Source organism: Falco peregrinus, chromosome 9, assembly GCF_023634155.1.
Source record: "Falco peregrinus isolate bFalPer1 chromosome 9, bFalPer1.pri, whole genome shotgun sequence".
NCBI lineage: Eukaryota > Metazoa > Chordata > Aves > Falconiformes > Falconidae > Falco > Falco peregrinus.
This window is the reverse complement of record NC_073729.1, coordinates 1,823,991-1,848,441: the sequence shown is the minus strand read 5'-3', so window position 1 is coordinate 1,848,441 and position 24,451 is coordinate 1,823,991. Positions and strand designations below refer to the sequence as shown.

At 43.5% G+C, this 24,451-nt stretch overlaps 1 protein-coding gene across 3 annotated transcripts in view; it reads left to right on the top strand.

Moving 5' to 3' along the window:
• The window catches only part of KCNQ1 (potassium voltage-gated channel subfamily Q member 1), a 363,211-nt gene extending 343,904 nt beyond the window's left edge, over positions 1 to 19,307 (top strand). For all 3 annotated transcript variants that reach the window (XM_027786627.2, XM_055814328.1, XM_055814329.1), the window contains one exon: positions 17,227 to 19,307. In XM_027786627.2, the coding sequence (XP_027642428.2) occupies positions 17,227 to 17,427 (201 nt within the window). In that variant the 3' untranslated portion in view covers positions 17,428 to 19,307. The remainder of the gene's footprint in view (positions 1 to 17,226) is intronic.
• Positions 19,308 to 24,451: the final 5,144 nt, after the last annotated feature.

Genomic DNA, 24,451 nt, shown 5'->3' with positions numbered 1-24,451 from the left:
CAGGGTGACCGAATCTGGCGTTATGTAAGCTGGGCTTTGCAACTTCAAACCGTGACTGTGTTTACGTATTTTTTATTTTTTGCCTCCATCTCCGCACGGTTCAGTCTGCGACTGGCACTGGTTTAGAGCTGGCTCGCTGTGGGATCTACCCTGCTGCAAACAACATTTGGAAATCTGAAAAGAAGGTTTCTTTAATTAACTGAAAACCAGAGCCCATAGTCTACTTGATATGAAAAATAGACCAAATTATAGTGGTATTCATAGCCTGCTGGAATGGTTGGTTGTTTTGGAAAAAAAATGTTTTTAAAGGAGGCTTGCCAAGAAACTGTTCTCTCAGGAAATGATAAATGGCGGTTTGGAGACTCGCGCGGCCGCACTGTGTGTATGTGCCTTGGTAACTGCTGACTCAATCGGGCGCCTCCTGATCGCTCCCACATTCACAACACGGGGAGTTTGCAGCCCTGTTCACAAACTCATTTCTGTCCTGCACTTCGGGACCTCTGCACATGACCTTGGGATTGTTTTATTTGAAAACAATGCAAACACACTTCTTCAAATTACACTGCAGATAACCTTTCAGTTATTGTTACTTTTACAGCATATGCTAAAAACCTTGCAATTTCTTTTCCAAAACTATTGTTTCTTTGAAGATACCCTGCCAGATTTGCTGTTTTCTGTCTCGCTTTTTTTTTTTTCTTTTATAGTATGTTTTCTATGAAGTTGTGAAGTTTTAGGAAGTTTAAATAACAGAAGAATGAAGACATGGCTAGAATTTGCATGACAGGGTTGATTTTTTAAACAGTAAAAGAAAATGCTGTCTCTGTGCACTGAAAAAAGGTCTGCTTTCAGCAATGCACCACTTAGTCAATGAGTTCTTTGCAATGATACGTGCTATTTACTGTATGCTAGTACTATAGGGGATGTGTTGTGTGCAAGTGGACAAGCCTTTGGAATGCACTCTTCTGAGTGCTAACAGTGACCCGTGTTTTCAGGCCATTTATATCACCTTAATCCCATTGACATCAATAAGTTTACTCCTCATTTACTCTGGGGTGAAAGAGAAGCGAATTGGGACTATTGTTTATTTAGGAGGCATTGTTGTAAAACATGTCCCGTTCCTGAGTCACAGTGGGGGGAGAGGGAGACTCACAGGGGTACACAGAGCTCAAGGCATTATTTTTTTTCCTAATGTTGCCTAATGAATCTGACTGGAAAAGGTCACACAAGTAGTAGAAAAAACCTGCATCTACATGTCTGTGAAAATTTATGCTGTGTGCTTGTGAACTACTAGATCAAGTATGGATGAAAGAGTTTGGAGATAATTTGATAGAAAATGGATCAATTCATTGCCTTTAGCATGAACGTTAGAGTTTCTAGGTATCTTATGAAGAATTTGTGTATCTGGTAATTTGCATCCTTGAAAACCTTCTTAGCATTCATATAGGAGGCCGCTGTGAAAATGCTGAACTTTTCAAAGATCCCTTCTCTGCCCTTGCTCCTGTTCTTTGCTGTTTCTGAGCAAATTCTTCTCCCGCTGTCTCTACCTCCCCGCTGGATGGTACCATGGCGCAGAGCAGCTGTAAGCGCCAGGGTGGAGAGCCTGCCCACACCGTACTCCCTGCCCTTGGTGGGAGCCCTGCTACTGAGGGCAGCACAACACCTTGGAGCGTATTTAGCTGAAGGAAGCACCTACCTGGAGTACCTTTCTGCTCCGTGATTTCCCAGTGAGAAATCTGCTGGTGGGTTCTATGTGCAGTCTGGCAGAGGCGAAGAGGAAGGGGAAACACAGCTATGTCTGCCCCCTCTGACCGACCTGGGTTATGGATTATATACCATTGATTCTTCAAGTGCTGCATATCGAGCTAAGGGAAGCACCAGCACCGATTAGTGTCACTGTGAGCAGGGATTGTCGGGGGAGAACCACAGATGACTTCAGCTAGGAACTCCACCAGTGAAAGAAAAGGATGCTGACCTTGGCATTGGAGTTCCAGCATAATTTTAGCACCTATGGATGACAAAATGAAGAAAATGAAATTATTTGACATTTCTCACATGCTTACAAGTTTTGCCAGATTAGGTATTGGTATACTATGAGAGATGGGAAAAAATGTCATTTACATGCAAGTCAGAAGAACTTATGCTTAAGTCTAAAAATAGTGCTAAACTTCAGGCTTCAACAACAGTATCTGATTACTCTCTTAATTTTCTCTATTGATTCAAATGTTCTGGACTGTTGCCCAGCAGTGGGGCATTACAGCCTTTCACCTTTACAGACTTGAGAGTGAGTGTGTCTCCAGCGTTGCCTGGTTTCGCAGCATCAGTGACTGCTCTAGAAATACGGTGACGTCTGTCTCCTGGGGTGGCTGATTTAAAACTTTTGCCATGAGCAATGACCCCCGAGTGAGTGAAGTGCGTAATTAGTACAGGTGTTCACTGTGCTAACAAAAGCCTGTTTAGGCTCTGGGACTGTCTGCAAAGACTAAGTTCATGTCATTTTCTACACATGGCAAGATTCTTTGTCCGGCGCAGATATACAAGCCCTAAATTAACTGTAGAATTATAAATAGACCGTAGTTGCAGTACACAAGGAGAGAAACCTCATTTTGACCTCTTGTATTGTGCAATCACTGTTACAGAAAGTTATAGACTATGTGTTTCACATAAATACATGGATCTTCCTCCCTGAAAAGCTCCCTGGGAGTCGAGGGCACTCAGAGAGTAAGGGGAGCGCTGAGCACCTTGCAGTGCTGTGTCGCTAATGGGTTTGACAAAGTCTGACCTATGTGAAAAATTCCTATAGAAATGTTTCCCTGGAAAATAATACTTATTGCTATGTGTCAGTTATATGTGGAAAAATACTGTGATTTAAACAAGCTTCTTCTTTAGCCAGGGGCTTCTTTTGCTGTTATATTAGATGCTCTGTTGTGCCGCAGCCAGGGGGAGGGGGGGGTGGGGGTGAGAAGCAAAGAATCAAGATAAAGGGATATTTGGGATGATGTGTCTTTATCTTTGCACATCATCTGCAGGCTGTGGATTTTTAAGGTTTTGAGTCAGTAGAACTATCATACAAATAATGCATATGGGAGCTGGTCACACACAGTCTTCTCCCTTGTACACGCGAGTAGTGTCTGAGCCGGAGAGGAGTAAGTGCAACCAGACCTCCCCTGCCTTCTTTGCAAACCAGCTTTTAAAAGGCAGTGTCAGGCACTTGTGTTGTCACAGCAGTCCATGTCCCCTCCAGAAAGAGGCATCGGCGTGGTTATGGTGGGGCTTTGGGTGGGTGGGTGCCAGTGCTGACTCACCAGCATTTTCTGCCGGACTCAGGTGAGTCATTTCACCTTCTGTTGTTTCCATTTCCTCAGCTGTGAGTGCCGGGTGTCATAAAGCATTCTGAGGCTTGGAGGTCAAAAATGACCACAAAAGCACGTGGTATTTTTATCCTTTTTATTATTCCCACTGTTGTTCAGCACCTATCTTAAAATTTAAGTACAATTTGAGAAGATTATTTCTTGATTTGAAAAGGCTGTTTGTTGCTTGAATATATAGATCAACAATGCAGGTACTATAACGTACAAAGGAGCGGCTTATACCCAAAGGGAACTGTGATGCCTGAGACTGAATTAAACCCCTTTCACATTTCAGAGCTTATATGTCAAAGCTAAAATTGTTAGCCATATCACATAAAGCCATCCATGAAAATTTAATTCAGGATGGTGTGAGCATTTTAATCTGTAAAGTCCTTAGTATGGGCTATCTGACAACCTTTTTTTCAAAGGTTCCATGATTCAGGGTGAATGGATTTCGCCAGAGCAGCTGATTACTCTCTCTCTGTTGGATGGGGGGAAAGATACTACTTAACAAAAGAGATTAGCAGAAGAAAGAAAATAAATAACTCCATAGTAAATTCTTTCACGGAAAATACGCAAAGGGAAAATAAGGAATGCCTGCAGCTAAACCACTTTGTGTGTGACACTTGGATCTTCCAAGCAAGGCACGGTCCGGCTTCTGTGAAGACAAAGGCTGGATCTCAGGGAGGAGCAGGCTGCCGCGTGCCTTGGGCAGCAGCACGCCGGTGCTGCAGTCAGTGCTCCCCCCGCAGTGCTGCTGCCGATGGCGTCGTCCCAACGGATGCACAGGACAAGCTTGGCTCTGTGGAGGACCTGCCTTTAGATGACAGTTAAAGTGATGTCTCTCACCACCTGCAACCACCAAATACCCTGTAGCCCTCTTTCTCTTAGACAGGGCCGGGTAGCTTCTTTCTGCCACCATATTGTCCTCCTCTGCCTTCATCACGTCGCTGCTCTGTTCCCACCTGCCGAGGCTGTGCAGCGCTGCTGTGTGCTGGGAGACAGGTGCTGCCTCCCACTGCAGCGAAGCCGCAGTTTGTTGCTGATCTAACAGGGGCCAGTGCAGCCCGTAACAGCAGGGGCTGGAGGGAGCGATCCAGCCACGTCTCCATGCTCCGGTAACGGTTCGGGTGGGAGGTGGGAGCAGAGAAGGGAAACATCACAAAGGTTCATCTGTGAGACTGTCAGCTCCTCTGCCTGAAGGATCTTCCAGTATTTCATCATGTCTAGACTGTACATACTGTGTTAGCTCGTGTAGAAGCCTCCTCTGACATGGGATAAAATTACAAAGCCCAGATCCTTTTTCACTTTGAACAGTAATGATCATCGTCATCTTAAGCATGAACAACCCAGGCTACTGCCCATGAACCAGAAGAATAGCAAGAGGTAGATGCACATCTAACATCTGGAGCTGGGCAGATCATTTAGGCTTCAAGCCTGTCATGATGATTAATCGTCCGGGAAAGGCTGCGAGCCTTTTGCTTCCACCGCTGAGCAGTTGCTTATGCTGCCAATGGAGCCACTTTTTGAGTCATGGTTTACCAGCCCAAATGAATGCCCAGCCTGGCTATATCCCTAGAAGTTACCGACAGAGAAAAGCACTAAGGATTTTTTGTTATCTTTGTCATCCATTAAATATTTCAAACACGTTATTTTATCAGAAGCAATTGTTTACTTTTGAAGTCATTCTAGCTGAAAATGTTTTGAAGAAGAGCCTTGACATTTTAACTGACTCAAAACCAGAGGGAAACCTGCAATGGAATCAATTTGGAAAGTTTACCCGTGCAGAACTTGTTACTGGCAGCAGCCAAATAATCTCTCTCCGTTTGCAAAATGAATCAAGCCCCCAAAGTGTTGGGAAACTGGCTTAAAGCCATATGGTTGTATTTAAGGAAAAAAAAAAAAAAAAAAAAAGGAAATAGATATCAGTCTTTAAAACCGAGTGTCTGAGACCTCAGTGTACACAGAAGACCTGCTTTCAAGGTTTCCTCTGCAATAATCTTGGTTAGAAGCTAACTCTGGAAATTTAAGCTGGTATTCTCGCATAGCTGGTTGGTTTCAGAAATTGAAAATTGAAATTTAAAGAAAAACGTCTAAAACTACAAAAAGCATAACAAAATAATCACTTCATTTCCCGCGAATTCAACTGGCAGAGCTGCTGAACTCCTGCAGGCATGGTAATGACTTTGTATGACCCATGAAATTTGACTGAAAACCCTTCTTCATTAGCAGTTGGTTGCCTTTGTTGTAGTTTTGCTCCTGGTATCCATAAGATCTACTAGTTTGCCTTTATGAATAATACCATGACAGCCAACAAGCAGTTTCTTTTCCTTTTAAACATGGGTTTCCACTGGTAAATATATTACATTCTAGTTCACTCATTGGTTATTTGCTGACTTGTGATTGATTGTATCCATCTCTTTGAAGCTTTGAAATTTTTCAAATTTGAATTTTTGAAGCTTTGAAGCAGTCAGTGAATGAAGGAAATGTGGTTTTGGGGTGTCCGAGGCAACTTGATTTTACAGGGTGAAGAGCACCTGCATCTTCTCTGGATTTCAGTGGTTCTTCTGGGTGCCTACATTTCTACAAAATGAAAGCATTTTTATTTTTAGAGTATTCTGAAGGAGATATTTCCGAGGATATGATTTCAGTGGAATCAAACAGTGGTTGGAAAGGCCGGGGGAGTCGAGTGGGCTTGCAGACTGTTTATCACCAATAAATTTCACCTCTGATCTCTGTGCAGCCCCTGGCAATGAAAAGTGCCTTTGGAATTGTGTGTGGTTTTCTTTCGTTCCACTGAGCTTTCCCACTGAAATTTTCTGTCTTGCATCTGTGTCTTTGTAAAGCTTAATGCAATGGCAAACAAGAGGCCGCCTCCTTTCTGAGGAGCAGACTCGAGCACACAAGAATACAGCCCTGGTTTTGTGTGTTCAGAATGGGTGCAAACTTGCCACTTTATTTATCACCAGGATTTCTAACCTTCACATGCCACGGCCCATAAATGACTTCTCCGTAATAATATTTATCAAAGTATTTCTGGTCTAATTCATGCTGAGCTTGTTCTCTAAAAATTTCTCTTGAAAGAATCTTTTTAAACATTTTTCTTTTGAAAACAAATTCATGACCACATCAAACAGAGATTCATGTTGCCGTTGGTTTAATTACCAGCAGCCCTCAGGGAATCTCAAAACTCACTGTTGTTATAATTGCTTCTCTCCCTTTCTCTCCCCCACTCCTTTTCCCCTTCCATTTTTGATTGCTGCAGAAGTCACTGTATGGTTATTAACTTTGTGAGCTCATTTTTAGGTACAAAGGAGTTTGTGTCCTTCCTTGCCTGTCTAGTAACTACAGATCATAAATAATGAGTAGATTGTGGATTCTAAAAAAGGAAGTGGCCAAAAATCTTTTTTTGAAAGCCCAGTTGAAGTCATCTTGGTTTTCAATGTTTCAAGCAAAAAGCAGAGAGCAGTGCCCTTCCCTACTCATGTCATACCATGCCATAAGACCACATCCATAACCCATAGATGTGTCTCACCTTCTATTCCAACCAGAAAGCCCAGTGCACCTAGCTTGGCTTTATCCCCTTAGAAAAGCAGTATAGATACCTCATTCGGGTGAAGTGTGAAATCTAACATGAGCCATGCTGACCTAACTCGATGTGATACATGGCATATTTGCTTAAAAAAAGAGCAGCAGTCTCAAATCTGTTTTGAATTAGGAAAAGTGTTTGAGAGAAAGAAAGGAAAAAAGGGACCGTTTTGTAGCAGGCATCTGAAAAATAACAGTATGGAGGAAGGAGGAAAAATTGTCAGGCAAAGACTAACAGTTAAAGCTGAAAAATGTATTTCTAACACGGGGGGATTATGAGTGTATATGTTATTCTTTGTGGTTTTTTAAAATAAAATCCTGGCAACTTACGTGCATACTATGATGATCCAGAACGAGAACAGCTACCCAATGGTGAAATTATCAGCAGTACTCCGGCAAGAGGTTATTAGTCATAGTCTCAGTATCATACGAGAGCCAGAGCCAAGGATTCAAGAAGCAAAACATTCCCCTTTGGAGAGAGGTCAAGATTAGTCACTTTTGTTTTCTTTAATGGGGGGGGGCTGCTGGTTTGCTTTGGGGTTCATTTTGTTGTGGAGAAGTGTTTGGGATGTATTTTTATGCTAGTTGGGTCTTTTACTTTTTTGTTTTAACCCTAAAGTGTTGTAAATATGCCACTGTCCCACACTGGAAATGGGAATCTGCAGCTAGGGGAAAGCTGTTGTCTGATAGCCAGGCTTCTGACAACAAAAATATGGAGTGAAATTCAGAGGCTGTACTGCCGTGATTAAACCAGCAGAAAGAGTCCTCCAGAGTCAAGTACCACGGGGAGTTTTCTTCACATCTGTGGAACTGAAGCATCTGAAATACGAGTGCCTGTTAGCTGAACAGAAAGCCTGTATCTGCAGATACAGGTACCAGGGTGCTCAGCCGGGAGGACCCAGCATAGGAATGTTTGGCTGAACGAGAACATGAGTGAGAATGAGAAAGCAATCAGTTTTCCAACCTTCTGTCTTATTAAAAAACAGAAAAGCATTTTGAAGTTTTCTTTGAGATCTGAAAATCTGCCCAGGAGAGGGGAAAAGATCATTAAGGTTTTGTTAGTGCTTCTCCTTCCAAGCCAACATTAAAGATGTTCAGCGTATTTGAAGGTGGGACGGTACCTTCACTGCCACAGCCTTCCCTGCTTGGTGCTGGCAGTGCGGGCATGTGAGGGGCACGCAGGGGCTCCCACAGTGCTTTGGATAGACGATGCACTAACGACCACCCTTTATTCCATAACTACATCCACACAATTGCATAAAGATAAGAGTTTTTTCCTGGTTTCTTAGATCAACACTTCCCTTATATTTCTCATTATCTCAAGCCTGTCTGACATCCTCCCTAAGGCTGGATTTCAATTTAAGCATAATTTGGGAAACTGTTTATGATGATGGTTCTAGATGGATGTCCAGTGATTCTTGTGGATACATAGACTCCTCATACTTTTGGTATCATTGATTCACTTGTAAGGAAAGAATCCCTCTCTTATTGCCAAATTGTGTCTTACTTTAAACAGAGACGGAAGACAGTTGTGTCTGGTCAAAGAGATATTATTTCCCGAAGGTGGGGCTGTAGTAAATGAAGATAAGCAAATTCTTGAAAAATCCATAGTATTCAGTTAATAGGGGGAAGGGGGGGGTGGTGTGTATCTTCTTTAATAGCTTCTGATAAAAGTTATATTTAGAGACGAGACCCTAAACTTCATTTTCCTGGCTTCATGCATTGAGAGAAAAACATTCCAAGCTACCTCATTCATCTACTGATACTCTGTTTAGAGGAAAGGGTTAAAAAAAATAAATACCTGACCTTTGTAATATTTTAGAGAAAAAAATGCTGTATCCTGAGGCAGTGCTGGGCCAAAGTCTGTAGATTTTGGACACTATCCTAACCTGAAAATTTCCATGTGTTTCAAGCCTTGTCTCATTTATCTATGAGAGTCAACCACAAATGTTAACGGCTTGGCCGTGGCCCTCCGGGTGCCAGACGGCTGCACGAGCCCCACGCACACGTGGGCATGCAGCCAGTGCCACCAGGCCGGCAGGGCTGCTTGGGAGCTGCGGGAGCCACGGGTGAGCGAAGGGGCTTCAGGGCCCAAAGCTATACCTAGAGCTACTGAAAGGTTCTCAGGAAACACTGATTTCCATTGGTTTGGGTGTTTTAAATAAGCCAAATATTTTTGCAAGGAGTTGTTAATAGCAGCCACAAAAGCACTGAACCGAGGCCACCGTTCCCAGCACACTCTCACCACACGCCAGCCGTGTCCAGTCTCTGCTCCTTACTATCTCCTCCAGCCACATCCCCCGTGGTCCTCATGTCTGTCTTGACTAGCAGTGGTTTAGGTCATCCCCTTCCAGTTGTTTTTCACCCTCAGGCCTGTCTGAATCTTCTCCGTTTCTAAAGTAAGCACTGCCCCAAAAGCTTTCTATATTTTGAGGTCTTGTACTCTGTAACAGTCCCCAGCCAAGCGTATTTCACTCTCCCGTAACTTAATTCTTCCACGTGCCAGTGTCCTGCTGACCTCCTTCTCAGAAGGAGAGGTATAGACTCATCTTACCTTGCTTCCTTTACTCAAGCAGCAAGTTACAGCCACATCACTTTATGAAGGTGGCATGTGCAAACCAAATCAACTTTTGATTTCTGTTTATTTCTCATCATTTTTAAGTTCTTACAGGAACTGCGATCTCACACAAGCACAGCGTCTGTCATTGCCGCTTGTTTCTTTGTAGGTATCATTTAATAGTTCCTCTTAGACCCAAAGTTTTTCCTGCTGCTGAGCTGCAGCATTTGTTCGCACAAGGATTATTTACCCGAGTTGTACGTGAGTGGCTGGAGATAGTCAAGGCCAGCTGGGAAGGTTTCCGTTTTGTTGCATAGCATCTTCTTCAGCTACTGCTGTTCCTAAAGGCTGGTCATCATTTTCATTTGGGGAAAAGCAGTGGTATCGTAAAAAAGGCAGTTATAAAAACATGCTGCCAATATTCTGTGTTTGGTAACACATATGCTGTGTTTTATACTATGTTACTTATTTAATCACATATTACTGAAGTGGCTTTTTCATACCGGTTTTTCAGCATTTGACCTGTCAGGGCATGTCTCTTACTATTGTCATTTTCAAACAGAATTCAAGGGAGACATCTAATCTGAAAAATGGCATCATGGTTGTAACCTACACTCTTCCAAGAATCGTGAATATCCACATGAAAGAAATGGAGCTGAGTGAACAGTTACCCAGAGATGTCATATTTCCAGAAACTTTGAGGAAGCCTTTAGAAAAAGGTGGCTTTCATTTGGGGAAAAAGACATTCAGAAAAGAAAAAGACAATTCTCTGCAGTAGTTACTTGCTTATCAAAATTGCTTTCCCAGTTCTAATGAAAAGAAAGAATGCATCAATCAACCCTGCCATTTCTCCTATTTCCTATAACTTGAGCATCTCATACCCTAGAGCTTGCGCTGCACAATCAGGACAAAATTCCTCAAACAAACAAAAATTACTTTAAAATGCCACAAGTGTTGCAGCCAGTAATCAGATCGCCACATACTGGTGTCGCCAGTTTCCTTTACTTCCCAATGGAATTAAGAAAAATCCGTGACAAAACCGAGTTCCCGTACAGTGCATTAGGAATTCACTGTGCCAAGTCAGGCCGGCTGGTGTCAAGGTAACTTCTGGAGAATCGGAGCCAGTGACTGGTGCACAAATCTTGGTTGTTCCTGAGCTCTGACCCTGACTCAGGGACTCAGAAGTTTCTTCCCAGTCCCAGGCCATCACCCTCTGTTGGAAGCACAAGCGGCACACCCTGGTGTGTGTGAATTTCCAGCAGCCATTTAAGGGTTACTACTACAATAAATAAGAGGAGGTTTTGCACTTTTGAGAAGTGTAGGGGAAATATTTTACTATAAAAATATAGAGTAAGATGAGACCAGGAACAGTTCGTTTACTGAAAAAACAGAACAATTTTTAGTATCTCAGAGCAAAGATTGGCACCGATAGCTTTATGCAAGAGAGCTGAATCTGGGACACAGCATGTAGCAAGTGCCTTTCTTTCCAAAGATGTCTTTTGTCTCGAAGTTAACCATTTTATTTGACAGTAAAGACAGTGGTTACACTGTTTATATAACATTTTCATTGACTAGAAAGTGACTTGTGACATGCAGCCTTCAAAACCTGCTAATTCCATTCCTCAGAAGCTCAGCCTTTTATCTGTCTGGCGATGAGTCATCTCACAGTAGAGGAGAGGGTTTTCTCACCGGCTCCGCTTCCTCTGCTCCCCCCCAGCCACCGCACACGTACGCCCTTCTTTGGCCAGCTCTCAAGAGAACATGCAGACAGTCTGGAGAACAAATCTCCCTCCACGCAGATTACGTTCTCCTATAAACACCTCAGCGACGGGTATATAACCTCCAGCAAGAGTGCTGCCTCATCTCTGGCAACAAAACAAACCAACCAAATCCAGAAGCTCTGAAAAGGGGGGGTCACAAGAATCTGGGATCTTGGGTGCTGTAAACAGAAGACAGACTCTTCCCATGATTTTTGAACAATCATGCACCTGAAGAAAGAAGCTTTCTTTAATAATACCGAAATTGTTGGTCTCTCCTGCCACTTGTTACAGTTCTAGGCAAATGTTTAAAACAAATTTCTGTGAAGGTTCCAATACCTATCCCTGAGCTTCTCCAGAAAGCCACTCCTAACGCCAAATTTGTGCTTGTCCACAGGGCCCTCAAAACTGAAGCATTAACTTTTAGAAATATTGAGATACCAAAATGCGTAGGGACTTAGCAAGGAGAAGAGCCAGGGAAGCTGCTCTCTGAAGCTTCCTCGCATATTCTCAATAAGTTATATAGGGTGGATCCCACCAAGGAAAAATGTGATTTATAACCACACCTCCTCTCACAGAACACACTTACCATTTTCTTGAGTACTGCCTGACAGTGATACCTCCCTTTATATTGTTGCCATTAGCAGGTATCATAAGTTCAAGAGTATTTTTTACCTCTTATCTTTTCTTCAACTGAGTTGCTAGTTAGTGTTCATGACAATGATTTTGTTAACAGAAAGGACATTTTTGTGTGTTTTTCTGAAATATAAAGCTAGCTTATTGCTGAGTACTGTATTGAATAGCGATCATGTTAAGGAGTCTACACAACATTGCTTATGAGGATGCCCAGATGAAGAAAGCATCATTTTCCTTCCCTACAGGTTTGCCACACTGCAGAGCAATAGGGTCCTCCTTATTAACAGGCCACCAGGAGTGATAAACACCTGAAGATCTCCCCAGTCATCAGTTATTTCAAAAAAGTGCCTTAAAGAGTTGGTCCACTTTGAGCTAAAAAGCTGCACCCTCAGGAATGAATGGTACTCGAGATAAGTCAGGGTAGCAGACTTGGGAGCCTAATGTTGGAAAAGTAGCTGAAATTTTCCTTTATCACATTTTCATTCAGCCAAGTGTCGCTTGCGTTCTGGTTTTCCTCTTCTCCTTTAGCAGCTTCATGCTTGGCTTTCTGTATTGAGAACCAGCACGGTCCCCTTGAACCCACTGAGTGAGCACTGTGCTGATAAAAAGATCTCTTGATTTAGCACAAATCATTTGTTTAATCAGTCAACCGCATTTAGAACACAGGTAGTTATGAACCACCATTGTCTCTAAAGGGACTATGATTTTTGCCCTTAATAATATTTACTTTTGAAATCTCAGAATGAGAATGAAGGTGTACAGATGAGACAGCTGTAATTGACAGCGGTAATCGATGCTGATCCCTCCAGATCACGGAGCAGCGCCTGGCAGAACTTATTCATCATTTGTGGACTTTGTGGCCTAAATTGTGCCAGACTCCAAATTTTGTCTTTCAGCTTCCCCGCTGTCCTGAATAACCATGGCTGAAAGCACCGCTCCCCTCAGCTCTGTAATCCCATCTCTCCTGGCTCCTTCCCAGTAACTCTCTACAAGCGGCTTTGGGAGCGGGTCTCCAGAGTGCTGCTCTTTTGAGATGCTCTCTCTTACAGGGGTACCTGAAGGAGGCTTTCCTCCAGATGTCCCTGGAGCCTCTCGGGCTTCTATCTGGTTTGTTTTTTTAAAAAAAAGCAAGACAAGACATTCAGTGTCACATGTTATGTTCTGAATCGCACCATGAATTTGTTAGTGCGTAAAATTAAAGGTCATTTAAAATTAATATAATGTCAAGATCTGCAGAATTTTAATGGGTAAATTGTTGATTATTTAGTTCTCACCTCTCATCACAAGAACAGTCTCTGTCTTGTTCGCTACCACCACCTGGAATGCTTTTGATACCTTTATAAATGTTGGCGTGTCACTTGATAGCCATTGTAGAGGACTGCTGCTCCTGGAAACATGACCTAAGAGGACTTTGTGGTTCACAGCAACCACATCATTGCCACCAGTCCATCACGTGAGATGTCAGAGTAGTCAAGTGCCTCTGTGACTTCTTAGGGAAAGCAAAAATCTGTTCTGTAGCATAGCTAAATTTCTTCATGATGTGCCATTTCAAGATTTGTGCTCTAATCTTTCAGCCTTTGTGAAGAACTATTTGGTGGTTTGTTTTTTTTCCCCTAGTGCACTGCGTAGATGGGATTGGTTTATTAATTTTGAAGAGCTAGGTTCAAAACTTGTTTAAATCTGCCTCTCTCCATCTGTGCTTAATCTATGCCTCATGGATCTTTTTTTTTAAAAAAAAAAAAACAACTTATCTCAGAGGATGGAAAAATCTTGTTTTCATATGATATTTCAGTAAGACTTAGGAATAACTGTGGTGTGTATTTTCTGAAGGGTTTCAAGCACTGCTTCCTCTCCCCAAAAGCTCTAAAATACAAAGGAAATTATTTGCATATTAAAAATTTGATTATCCAAACCTCATGCTTCTAATGAAACATAAATCAGCTAGAAAGAGCTTACTTAGTTTTTCCTAAAAGAAACAAATCAGCCTGAGTTATTTTTCTGTATAATTAACACTGTTTGCTGCCTTAAGTACAGGGATCAGAGTTGTCCAAAGCAGTTAAGATTATAGCAACATCAGCAGTTTTTCTGTTTGCTTTACTTTTATTCATTCTGGCATCACAGCTAATTTCTAATCAAGGAAGTGTGTTTGAAAGTTTGGGGGAGATGATACACTTCTCCATGCTAAGTGCATAAAGCCAGTTTAATAAAAAGGGTACTGCTCACGATGACATTTTTCTAGTGGGTATGATCATCTCTGCAGCAAACAAGGAAACGATGTATTTCGTGATGTGTGTTTGGATGGGGATGGGCGGATTGGGCACGCTAATAAGCAAGCCTCTTATTCTTGCACATCAGAGGCCTGTGATGACGATGGAAGTTGCCTTCTGGTGGCTTTTACTTCTCTCTTTAAAACGTCTCATACTTTAAGCAGACAGCCCTTTGGCAGAACTGAGGACGGGGGCCCGTCATCCCATTGCCACCTCATTTGCAAATGTCATCTTTTCTGGTCCAGCTCCAAGAAGCATGAGCAGAGCAATGTACAGAAATGCAGACTGCTCCTTCTCGTGTAATATCCAAAGAATACGTTACTATTTGGGATTGATGAATCAGTCCGAGATTGATCCAGAGCCTGCTGAAGTCACTGGAAGTCAGCGATTGCCAAAAACTACCACTGACTTCAGTGTGTCTTGGAGCAAGCCCTTCACAGTGCAGAACTCCCTGGGAAATGAATGGATGGCTTTATTGGAAAGCAAAACTGATCAAACAGCAATTAAACAGAACTAGCTATCTGGACCTCCCTCCACAAAAGCTTTGTGGCTTCAGAGCCCTACCCCAATAAGCAGGAACATGGAAGACGAAGGTCTACTTTTTATCTGATGTGGCTCAGCTCAATAGCAACTAGCTTCTGCCTCTGCTTCTGTGAGCCTCCTGCACTCCACAGCTGCAGCAGCCAAGCCTTGTTCCCTAGGAAAAATTAGACAATTATCTCTGGGAATTTATTTCCCAGCAAGAATATTCACATCTCACTTCTCTCCAGTACTTCATCACCAAGATGCACAGCTGTTGAAGGACTATCCAGATCTCAGTCCAATCTACTGTCATGTTCAATAGCTCATCACTGTAAGGGTTTCATAAATGCACGTTTTCCAGATACATCTTCAGCCTGTTTTTCCTTGGTAATCCCTGTCTGAATCGCAAATTAAGGTATATATATATATATATATATGTATATATATATGAATCCCCCCGTTAGTTTAGAATAACTAACAAAAGGACATTTCTTGTTAGAGGAAGAGTTGCCCTTTGGACTCTGAGGATAGCTGTTTGTCTGCAGTCTTCCACCACGGTCCTTCCAGTGCAGCTGGCTCAGAAAGCAAGTGGTGCCTGGCCAGCAGGGTACGCAGGAATGAGATCTTTCTGCAGGCTTCACTAGCCCTGATCTCTGCTGTCACGCCTGGAGCATCACGAGTTTGCCATCCGTGCTGGGCACCGCTTGGGTGAAGCATGCCTTTTTAAGGGAGTGAACAAATAGTGATGAAATTAAAATCTGATGATCTGCTCAATTTTCCATCTGTATTTCCTTCTAGAAATCTTGAACTTATGTGTTCTTCAGCTTCCTCATTTGAAGAATCTCATCTTTCAACAGCCATTTCCATCCAGAATTGCTAGTGTTTCATGTACCATCTAGGGTGCTTTGCCTAATGTTTTCAAAACCAGCTGCAAAGTATAAATCTCTGGCACCTCATATTTTTAAATCACTGTATCTGCTTCCCTACCAGTTGTACAAAGTCTTTGAAAAAAACACAGCATTTTCTCTACAGTGGAAAAACATTTTAGTTTCTGGTGAAATCCTCCAGGTTTGTTGAAGTTCTGCTCAGCCTTACTGTCTTTTACTGTCCTGTGTGATGCTTGGATGATAGCCAGGCATATATAAATTGCTCCCACTCATGCTCTCTCTGGCGGTTTTATGTGCCTTTCACTACTTTTTAGCAGATATTTTAGGCAGCAATTTATTCCTATCATGGTTTTTTTGGTTTTTTTCTGCTTATTTTCTTTTCCCTCTTTAAAGCGTATCATCTTTTTGTCTAGAATTTACTTAGGATTTTAGGATCCCTGTGGATCAATGGGCCAGACCCTACCATAGCAAAACTGAGGTTTTCTTGTTATGCTTGCAGAAGAGAGCAGGGGGCCGTAAGGCAGACACTTGCTGCCCAAGTTCAATGTTTGCTGTGCCCAGGGGCAGGACTGGGCAGGACGGCGAAGCTGGAAGCGCCCATCTAGCCCTCAGGACCTCTCACTCGGTGCATTGGAGTCAGTGCAGAGAGGAGGCTCCACACACCAGATAAAGGGGAGACGCAGGTTACATCTTGACTGGGAAAGGCAAGAAACCAGAGTCTGAATCTGTGGTGCTCCTTGAAACATTTCATTCTTGACTCTCCTCTGAGTACAATAGAGTCTCAGTTTTGGATAAATGCATGGCCTAGCCTCTGTTAGATACCCTGATTTTTCATTATATTTTATCCTAAATATTAGAAGGAAGGGAGAACAAGCAAAGAAGAGGAATTAAATAATTTAAGGAGCTTCTGTCTAAAGGCAGAAGAAGATGCGCATTATGGATTCAGACTGAACCTTCCCCTGCAGCCACCCAGAGGGAGATTAGCTTTCACCCTTCTTAGAGGAGTTTCTGCCTTGCTGCAAATCATGTCACTCGAACAGCAATCCTGGTGAACGCCGTGGCGCTGGGGGGTGACAGCTTAAAACTGAGTCAGTCCCCACACGCAGCCCTGGCCGCAGACGTGCGCAGCAGCAGGGGTACCCGCGGGCAGTCCCTGCCCTGCGCTGCTGAGCCAGCCCAAGCATCACAAGGAGCATCCCTCAGTCCTCGCTTAGAGTTGGTGAGTTCCCAGCAAGTAGGGCAGATACTTGCTAGACCCTATTGATATTATTAAGGCATATAAGCGTGTCAGAAGTTTTATCATGTTTTCAAAAAAATATGGACACAATAAAAACAAAGACCAACAGAAACTCAGATTGGGGCTTAGTTCTCTGTCCCAGCACATCTCTTTACATGCCCGTTTGTCCTGTGTTCACCCAGGTGTAAAATGAGGGTCGAAACACATCCCAGAGGTGAGTATTAACAGGCCTGTCCTCATCCAGCTCTAACCTGGTCCGTTGAATTTCTAATGCTCTGTTTGACGAACCATGAATCTGTGGCGATTTCATAGAGGTTGTCACGATCCCAATTAAGGAAACTGTCATTTTAATATCGCATTTGTATCACAGGGTTTGTTGCCATTTCCTCACGTGCTGCTACTAAAAAAGTGGCCCTTTGCCTTTGTAGGTTACACAAATGGACCAGAAGCTGAACCTCATTACAGATATGCTGCATCACCTGGTTTCCCGTCAGCAGGGGGATCAAGGGAACAACAGAACCTCTCAGAGAGGCAACAATGTCAGTTCGGATCTTTTCCTCGCTAATAACACCCTGCCAACCTACGAGCAACTGACAGTACCGAGGAGAAATGAAGATGATATATCCTGATGTGGTGTAAGTTCAGGTTGGGTTCCTCCCACTTTTCTCCTTTAGATGGGACTGAGTGTTGAGAACCTGGGAGGAACGAAGTTCATCGGCCATCCAAGACAACACGCGACTACTGTATCTATGCCACTAAGTCTCAGATACTCTCTTCCAAAGCCACTCGTAACAGCCAAAGGATTGCCAGGCTGTCTTCTGCCCAGCAAAACTTCCAGAAGCACCACGCTGATTTTGTTCACAAACAAATGGTCACAACTCGGTATTTCTCAGAAAGACCAAACCAATGTAAAGACGGGCAAAATGGCAAGGATTTAGAGCTCCTTTAATAATAATAATAGTAATAATAATATTCTAATAATACTTGAACTTAGATGGAAAAAGTGCATTCTGTTTATGAATCTGCAGATAGCAATATATTTCTACTAATAAGGTTTTTTTAAAAAATTAGGATAACTTATGTTGGTTTTATTGTATAAATACACACTAACATTCTAAAGAATGACAAACCATATACTGAACAATTTTCTTTTTCTGTTTTATTTTAACGTTGCTACATAAACAGTTATCAATAATGACCAGATTTTTAAAATCTGTTTTTCTTCAGGGAGGAACTAATCCTTAATCTGGAACAATACTATTTATAGTGGAAAGTGCTATAGATTTTTTCAGATATCAGGTTTTCATGGGGAGGCAATGAAGTATTACATAGAAAAAATGATTCTGCTTTCTAGAAAATTGTTGCCAAAGAATTTATATATAAATAGAAAACACGGTGGTCTGAATGTACTTGTCCTGAAATAACTTTTTAAAAAGAAGGCCCACTACTTCTTAAATCTATTTTTTAGCTTACAGTTGCCAAGAATAGTACAACAGGCTGAAATGTCTGGACTTGCTGGTCAAGTGCTTGAGCTGGCCAGTTCCTGAGCATCCGCAATCCTCACAGGAATCGAGGCCCCAGTTTGGGAAAGCATCTCTCGTCCAGACAGCATATATGACAATGTGAATAGTTTCCAAAATGATGTCTTGAGAAACTCAGCTCTGTACAAGAGTCATTTGGTACTGAAAGGTGCCAGCTCTAGTTCAGAGGACCGCGGGCCTCACCCACGGAACTGAACCCCGTGTGATCTCTGCCATAAAGCCAGCAGCATTCGGCTTGATGGGGTTTTTCACATGTACAACATGAGCAGGATTTGGGCTTTGATTACGAAGGTTGAAATTCAGCCCTGGCAGATAGTCAGCACCTGTACCATGTCAGCCCTACTTTGCACGGGAATATCCTTACAGCTGACCATGTGTCAGGAAAAGCTCTTTAGTCCAGCGTGGTGGTAGCCCATGCCACTGGCAAAGGAGGGAGATGTTGGCAGATTTATCAGCTCTTGCACTTTGAGCATCACACGTCCAGTGGGCCCTGTTCCCCTCGCTGCAGAGCCTGCACCCCACGCTGTCTCTCTCCCTCTCCTGGAAAACTGATGTCCTAAAGCCTTGTACCTTTGCACAGCAGTTAACGTCACTGGGCTTTCATATCTCTGAGCAGTCTGAAATGCTGATGTGTAATGATCTGAGACCACAGGGAACCTTCTCACAGTGCTGTGTGCATTCCAGGCTTTCTTTCCAACATTTCATCTCTTTCTCTTGGACTGCAGAGAGAAGTATACTGCATTTAACTTTACAGATTATGTTACAATTACCCAGCCTTTCTGCTGTACAGTAGATAAATGTTAAGTGTGTAGAAATTTACAGGCATAAACAGGAATTGTATCTGGGCATTATGTTTTATAGAAATCAAAATTGTTGTCATGATTTTAAACATTTTTCAAATGAGATTCACTATGTAATTTCAGGTTATCAATCAGCCTGTTAATTTCCTAATAAAATGCAGGACAAGAGTGCCATGTCTTTTGGTTATTCTAAAATCCAGACACTTGATACAGGAAAGCTGTCAGCTTTGCTTTCCTTTTTTTCTCTTAGCCTGCTGTTCAGCGTACAGATGCGTTATTTGCGATGCAAGACTGGAAACCTGCTGCTGGTTCTTCACTAGAGAAATAACACAGGACTTAATCAGCTGGGGTGGCTTTGGGGAGAAAGGTGTGTCTTGTAGCCTGTGCTGGAGGCAGCCAGGTCCGTGCATGTCTAGGGGCATTGTATTAACTAGAAAATGCATCCATCCATTCCTACATGTTTGTTCCCAAGACCATGGCTGCATTTTCAGTTTGGCAGCTAGTCTCAGTGATAACAGTCTGGCATAGCAAACATTTCATGTGAAAGATCATTTCCCTTTCTTGATGCATCCGTTGGTTTATTTCCATCTGAAACTCACTGTTACCAGAATCCTGGGAATAACCAGGTTTTACAGATTCTCAAGGCTGGTGGTGAGTGGTCGCAATGTCGGTCATTCCTCACCTGGGTCCAGCTGATTGTGTCAGAAGAAAGAGCACCGGCTCTGAGACCTGCTGCCTCAAATCTGATCATTCGCCTCACCCCAAGGAAAAGAAGATGATCCATTTTCCTGGCAGAAGTGGGATGTCATAAAATGAGCCCTCCAAACGTGCTGTGTCGCTGCTGGGGCTAGCCGTCCCCAAGTGCCCCCAGGGGACAGGTCTGGCCTCTCTGCCCAGAAGACCAGACTGGATTTATCTTGCCTGCTGGGGCTTCATACCTCAATGACTTCTCCTGGAAGTAGGCACCTCAGCATCTTTCTTTCACAGAGCATTGTGGACCAGCAGCAGCAGGAAGATGAGCTGAGCAGTTCACCAGTAGACAGGGCACAGTGAGTATGGCTTCCTGCTGAAACCTTACCTGCCAATGTCTGCTTGTCATCTGAGCTGTCCAGAGCAGGGCTTTTTAAGTGGGTAGGAAATGTCTGTAAATAGGCTGAGGGGAAGCTAAGGAAACTGTAAGGTAGGCAAAGCCTTGACTTTATAATTTCCTAACCTGTTTTTGTAAACCGTGTTAAAATAAAGGCATCTGAGGCTGCTGAAAGGAGTCACTTAGAACAGCTCAACAGCAGTTTGCGTATCAAGACTGGTGTAAGCTAGGCCTGGAGCCCCATCCCTGCTGAAAAAAATAAAGGGCAGCTGAAAAAAGGTCATCTAAAAAAAACATGAGCTGGGTCAGCTTCCCCAGCCTAGCAGGGTATGGGTGCTATGCCAGATACGGCAGGTAGGAAGCCAGTGAATAGGAGAGGAGGAGAAACGAGTGTCTGCCCAGCTGAAGGTGGTGATGAAATCTCACCCTGCCTCAGTCTGCAGCAGAGGCAGATGACTGTGCAAGTTTGCAAAAAGAAAGATTAATGGGGGGAGGAGGAGGGAGGTGTGTGCAAGGGAGGAGGTTTGGGAGATGAGCAAAAGCACAGGCTCCTTGTTAGGGGGTTGTGTTGGGATTCAGGAGACAGAAGCACTGTGTCTGGCCTCAGTGTTAATCTACAGAGTGACCTCAGGGCGAGTCATTTCACCTGTCTGCCACATCTGTTCCCTCTCTGCCACGCAACCTACTCTTCTATTTAGACCACAAATTCCTCGGGACAAGGACGGCCCCTTTCTATGTGTTTGCGCACAGAGCCTAGCACAAAGGGACCTGCACTCTGGGGACTTGAGGTACCACTCTCATATAAATAATTACTCAGGAGGCAAAAGCCATCCTGAAGTCCTGCTATATCCAAAGCCTTTATTATTCTGAGACCAAATTTCAGAGTTGGAAGTACCTCCTGCCAAACCGACAGTCAGAGGATGATGGGGATTAGATCCCCTTTGACATAGCATCTTACAAAAGAAGATGAGAAGTTCAGCCACCACTCTGGTTTAGTCTTGTGTTTTAAAGCAGGTTCATTTCAGAGCTATACTAGCTGAGGCAGAAATCTTTGGGTGTCAGCAGATTAAATAGCCATTTTACTGCAGCAAGTTAAGAGCTATTGTTGCTAGCAGATACCTCTAGGCTGATTTATCAGCCATCAGTTCTGAGGAAGGTGGAAATATTCCAGGGCACTGAGCTGAAAAGGTCTGGGCAAGAAACAAATTGTTCTTTGAAATATAAAAAAGTGAAATACAGGAAGATTTTCTCTTCTGGGAGTTTAAAGGCAAAATGGTAAAAACACTTTTAGGCTAATCCTTGTGTACCCGGCTGAGATGGGTATTACTGTTCTCATTTTACTGATGGGGTGGTGGTTTGGGAAGAGGAGGGGCACTGAGAAGTAAAGCAAAAAGATTAAAGGTCTGATGCAACTCCCGTTTGTGTCCTGCCCTTGTGAAAATGTGCTTGTGTGCTTCGTTTTTGCACAGGAGTTGGGCTATTGCCTGCAGCAGGACTACTCAGCCCATGTGGGTCAATATAAGTCTTTGCAATTTCAATACGTGTGGTAAGGATGCCTTTCGTGGTCTTTCAGTGGAAGCTGAGCTCAGCTGCATATGCAGCATGGCTTTCCTCAGGCTCACAGTCCTGTGAATCCACATGTTTCTGTTTCCCATTTCTGTTTTCAAATTATTGCTTTATAATACTCATGCATGCCACCGGCATTTTCAAGCCACAACAATTAGAGGTATTTCTTTCCACTTCAGCAGTATGCATTTCCTTACCTACCACACTGGAACACATGCAATGGAATATTTCTGCACATAGAGAAAAGGCTTTATAAATGCCCCCCCAATTTCACTTAAAATAGCTTACATTTTGCGTCCTGGGCTCCCTGAGCAGCAGCAGCTGTGAGGAAGGTGCACGAAAGGCAGCAGGAAGGATTTGATCCCATGCAATGATTAAAAGTTGTTGAGTTCAAATTGAAAATAGCAAGTAATTCTATGAACGCTGGCTTTTTTCTGTCTTGTCCACAGGCTGGCTCAGATGTCCAAGAAGTGCAAACTTCAGCTGAAGCTTTTTTTTTTTTTTTTGCTGCTGCTGCAATGTAGAACAGGTTTGTTTTCTGTGTCATTCCCCTGGTGCCCAACGAGATGTGCATTCACGCTCAGCCTTTCCTTGGCGAGGGCACTGATAGCGGGCCCCTCTCCCTTCTACCTCAGTGCCTGTTTTCACAAACTTACAAGAACTTTTGTAGATCTCTATCCTTCCGTCGAGTTGAACAAGGCCAACAGGTTCAAAAGTTATTACGGGGAGGCAAAACAAACACAGCGTGAGTGCATTAACTTTGTTTCCACAGAAACTAGGCTAAAGTCCTCCCTCCCCAGACCCAGAGGTCTGGAAGAGATGTAACCCCTCGCTTTGGAGCAGAAGGCAGCCTCTAACTCCTGGGGTTAGGAGGACACTTGCAGAAGGCATGTTCTTGGGAGCTGGTGGCTTCTGCAAGGCTTGGTGCCCCTTGCTCTTGGATCAGCTATTGGAAGATGCTGGAAAATAGAGGGTTTCTTATTTTGCTCCCAATGACAGCAACCTAAAAGCTAACAGGACAAAATGCTTGGCGCTGCAACAAAGAAAACGCAGGTGCTGGATAGGCACATTATGAAACACGTCCATGCATGTTACAGTAATACGGCGTGGTGTCCGGTGAAAAGATGTCTACATTGCTGGTGAGGGAGCGCTGCCAAGGAAGGGCTGGCCCCAAAGGAACGGCATTGTCCAAGTTTGCATCGCTGCTGCATGGGCTGGCAACTGCTGCCTGTGGGGAGAGGCTTCCCGGGAGCCTGGTGTGAGGCATTATGCTCCCTGCCCGTGGATTTGCACCTAAGAAGAACTGAGCTATAAAGCCAGTCTTGAAACCATCTTGGAGCTGCATTTACTTCAGAGCTAGCATTGCTCTGGCGAGCTGCCCAGGGATTTAGGCTCCGTTAATCCAGGCTTGGCTCTCTATGGCAGACACCCATGGAACAAAGGAAATAAAACTTCCACAACCCCGGCGAGTTGCTGGTCAATCACTTGGCCAGGTGCAGAAAGTGGGCTAGGCAGCCTTCAGCGAGCGCTCTGGGATCAGAGAGGGGCAAACACCCGGCGGGGGTGAGCAGACAAATCTTTAAAGGTTTTCTTGCCATAATTTCCCAAGCCTGGGAGCGTCACGCTTTGAGCCCCCAGTGCCTGTGCATTTTGCACAGCCTTTAAGGCCAGCTGTGCTGAAATGCATCACTGCTGCTTTCTGTGCCGGCAGTCTTAGAGGGAAATAAAAAGTAAGAAGCCACGGAGGAAAATAAATTCAATTTTCAGTTCTACTGTATGTTACATCCTTAAGAGTATATTGATCACTTATTCATAAAGATTAATATGTTAGATAGAGGCATTAAAAGCACTACCAGTGCTGTAAGAACGATAAGCACATATGAAGTATTGGGATTACAAGTAGCTTGTGAGATGCTATCATCTGCAACTTCTGTTTCAGCATTATCTAATAATTTGTTAGTCCTAATGATTGCTTAATGGGCTTATTAACTGAGCTGTCTATAAACGGAACCTAAATGTAAATGTGATTCAGGTTTGACTCTGTTTGCATCCTTGGCCCTTACTTGGCATGTAAATCTTCTGCTTTGATCCTTTTCCTTTTCCTTGATTTCCCTAGGGATTTCCTTCTAGGTGTTAAATGAAGCACTGGATGCAGGTTTGGTGGGCAGAGGGATACACGCCCTGCAGATCACCTTCAGGAACCAGCAGGGAAGAGTTACCCACATGAGGACTGATTGCAACTGCACAAGGGAGTTTTCTTCAGGCCACAACATCTTTTTGATCATAGTTTGTCTTTTAAAACCAGAATGATAGAAGACGGACTCACTGCTGAAACCCTCCTCCGCCCATGCGGACTTGCAGCCAGTGTGACGTGTGTTCACTTACAGCCATCACGGAGCAGATTTTAAATAACGCATTTGCTTAAATGCTTGCAAATGTTACTCTGTTATTTCAGTCAGCAATCAAGCAAGCATTTTGTTTTCCATTTATTTTCTCTCCTGTGCTGCAAAATGGGGGGATCCTTAGCAGCCACAGGACAGAAACCAGAAGCAGGGAAGCAGAAAGGTGCCCCAGAAGACAGGTCTGCCATTAAGCAAGAAGTACTGCCACAGGCACACATGTTTTAGACACTGTTTCATGCAACCCGAGCATCGCTTTC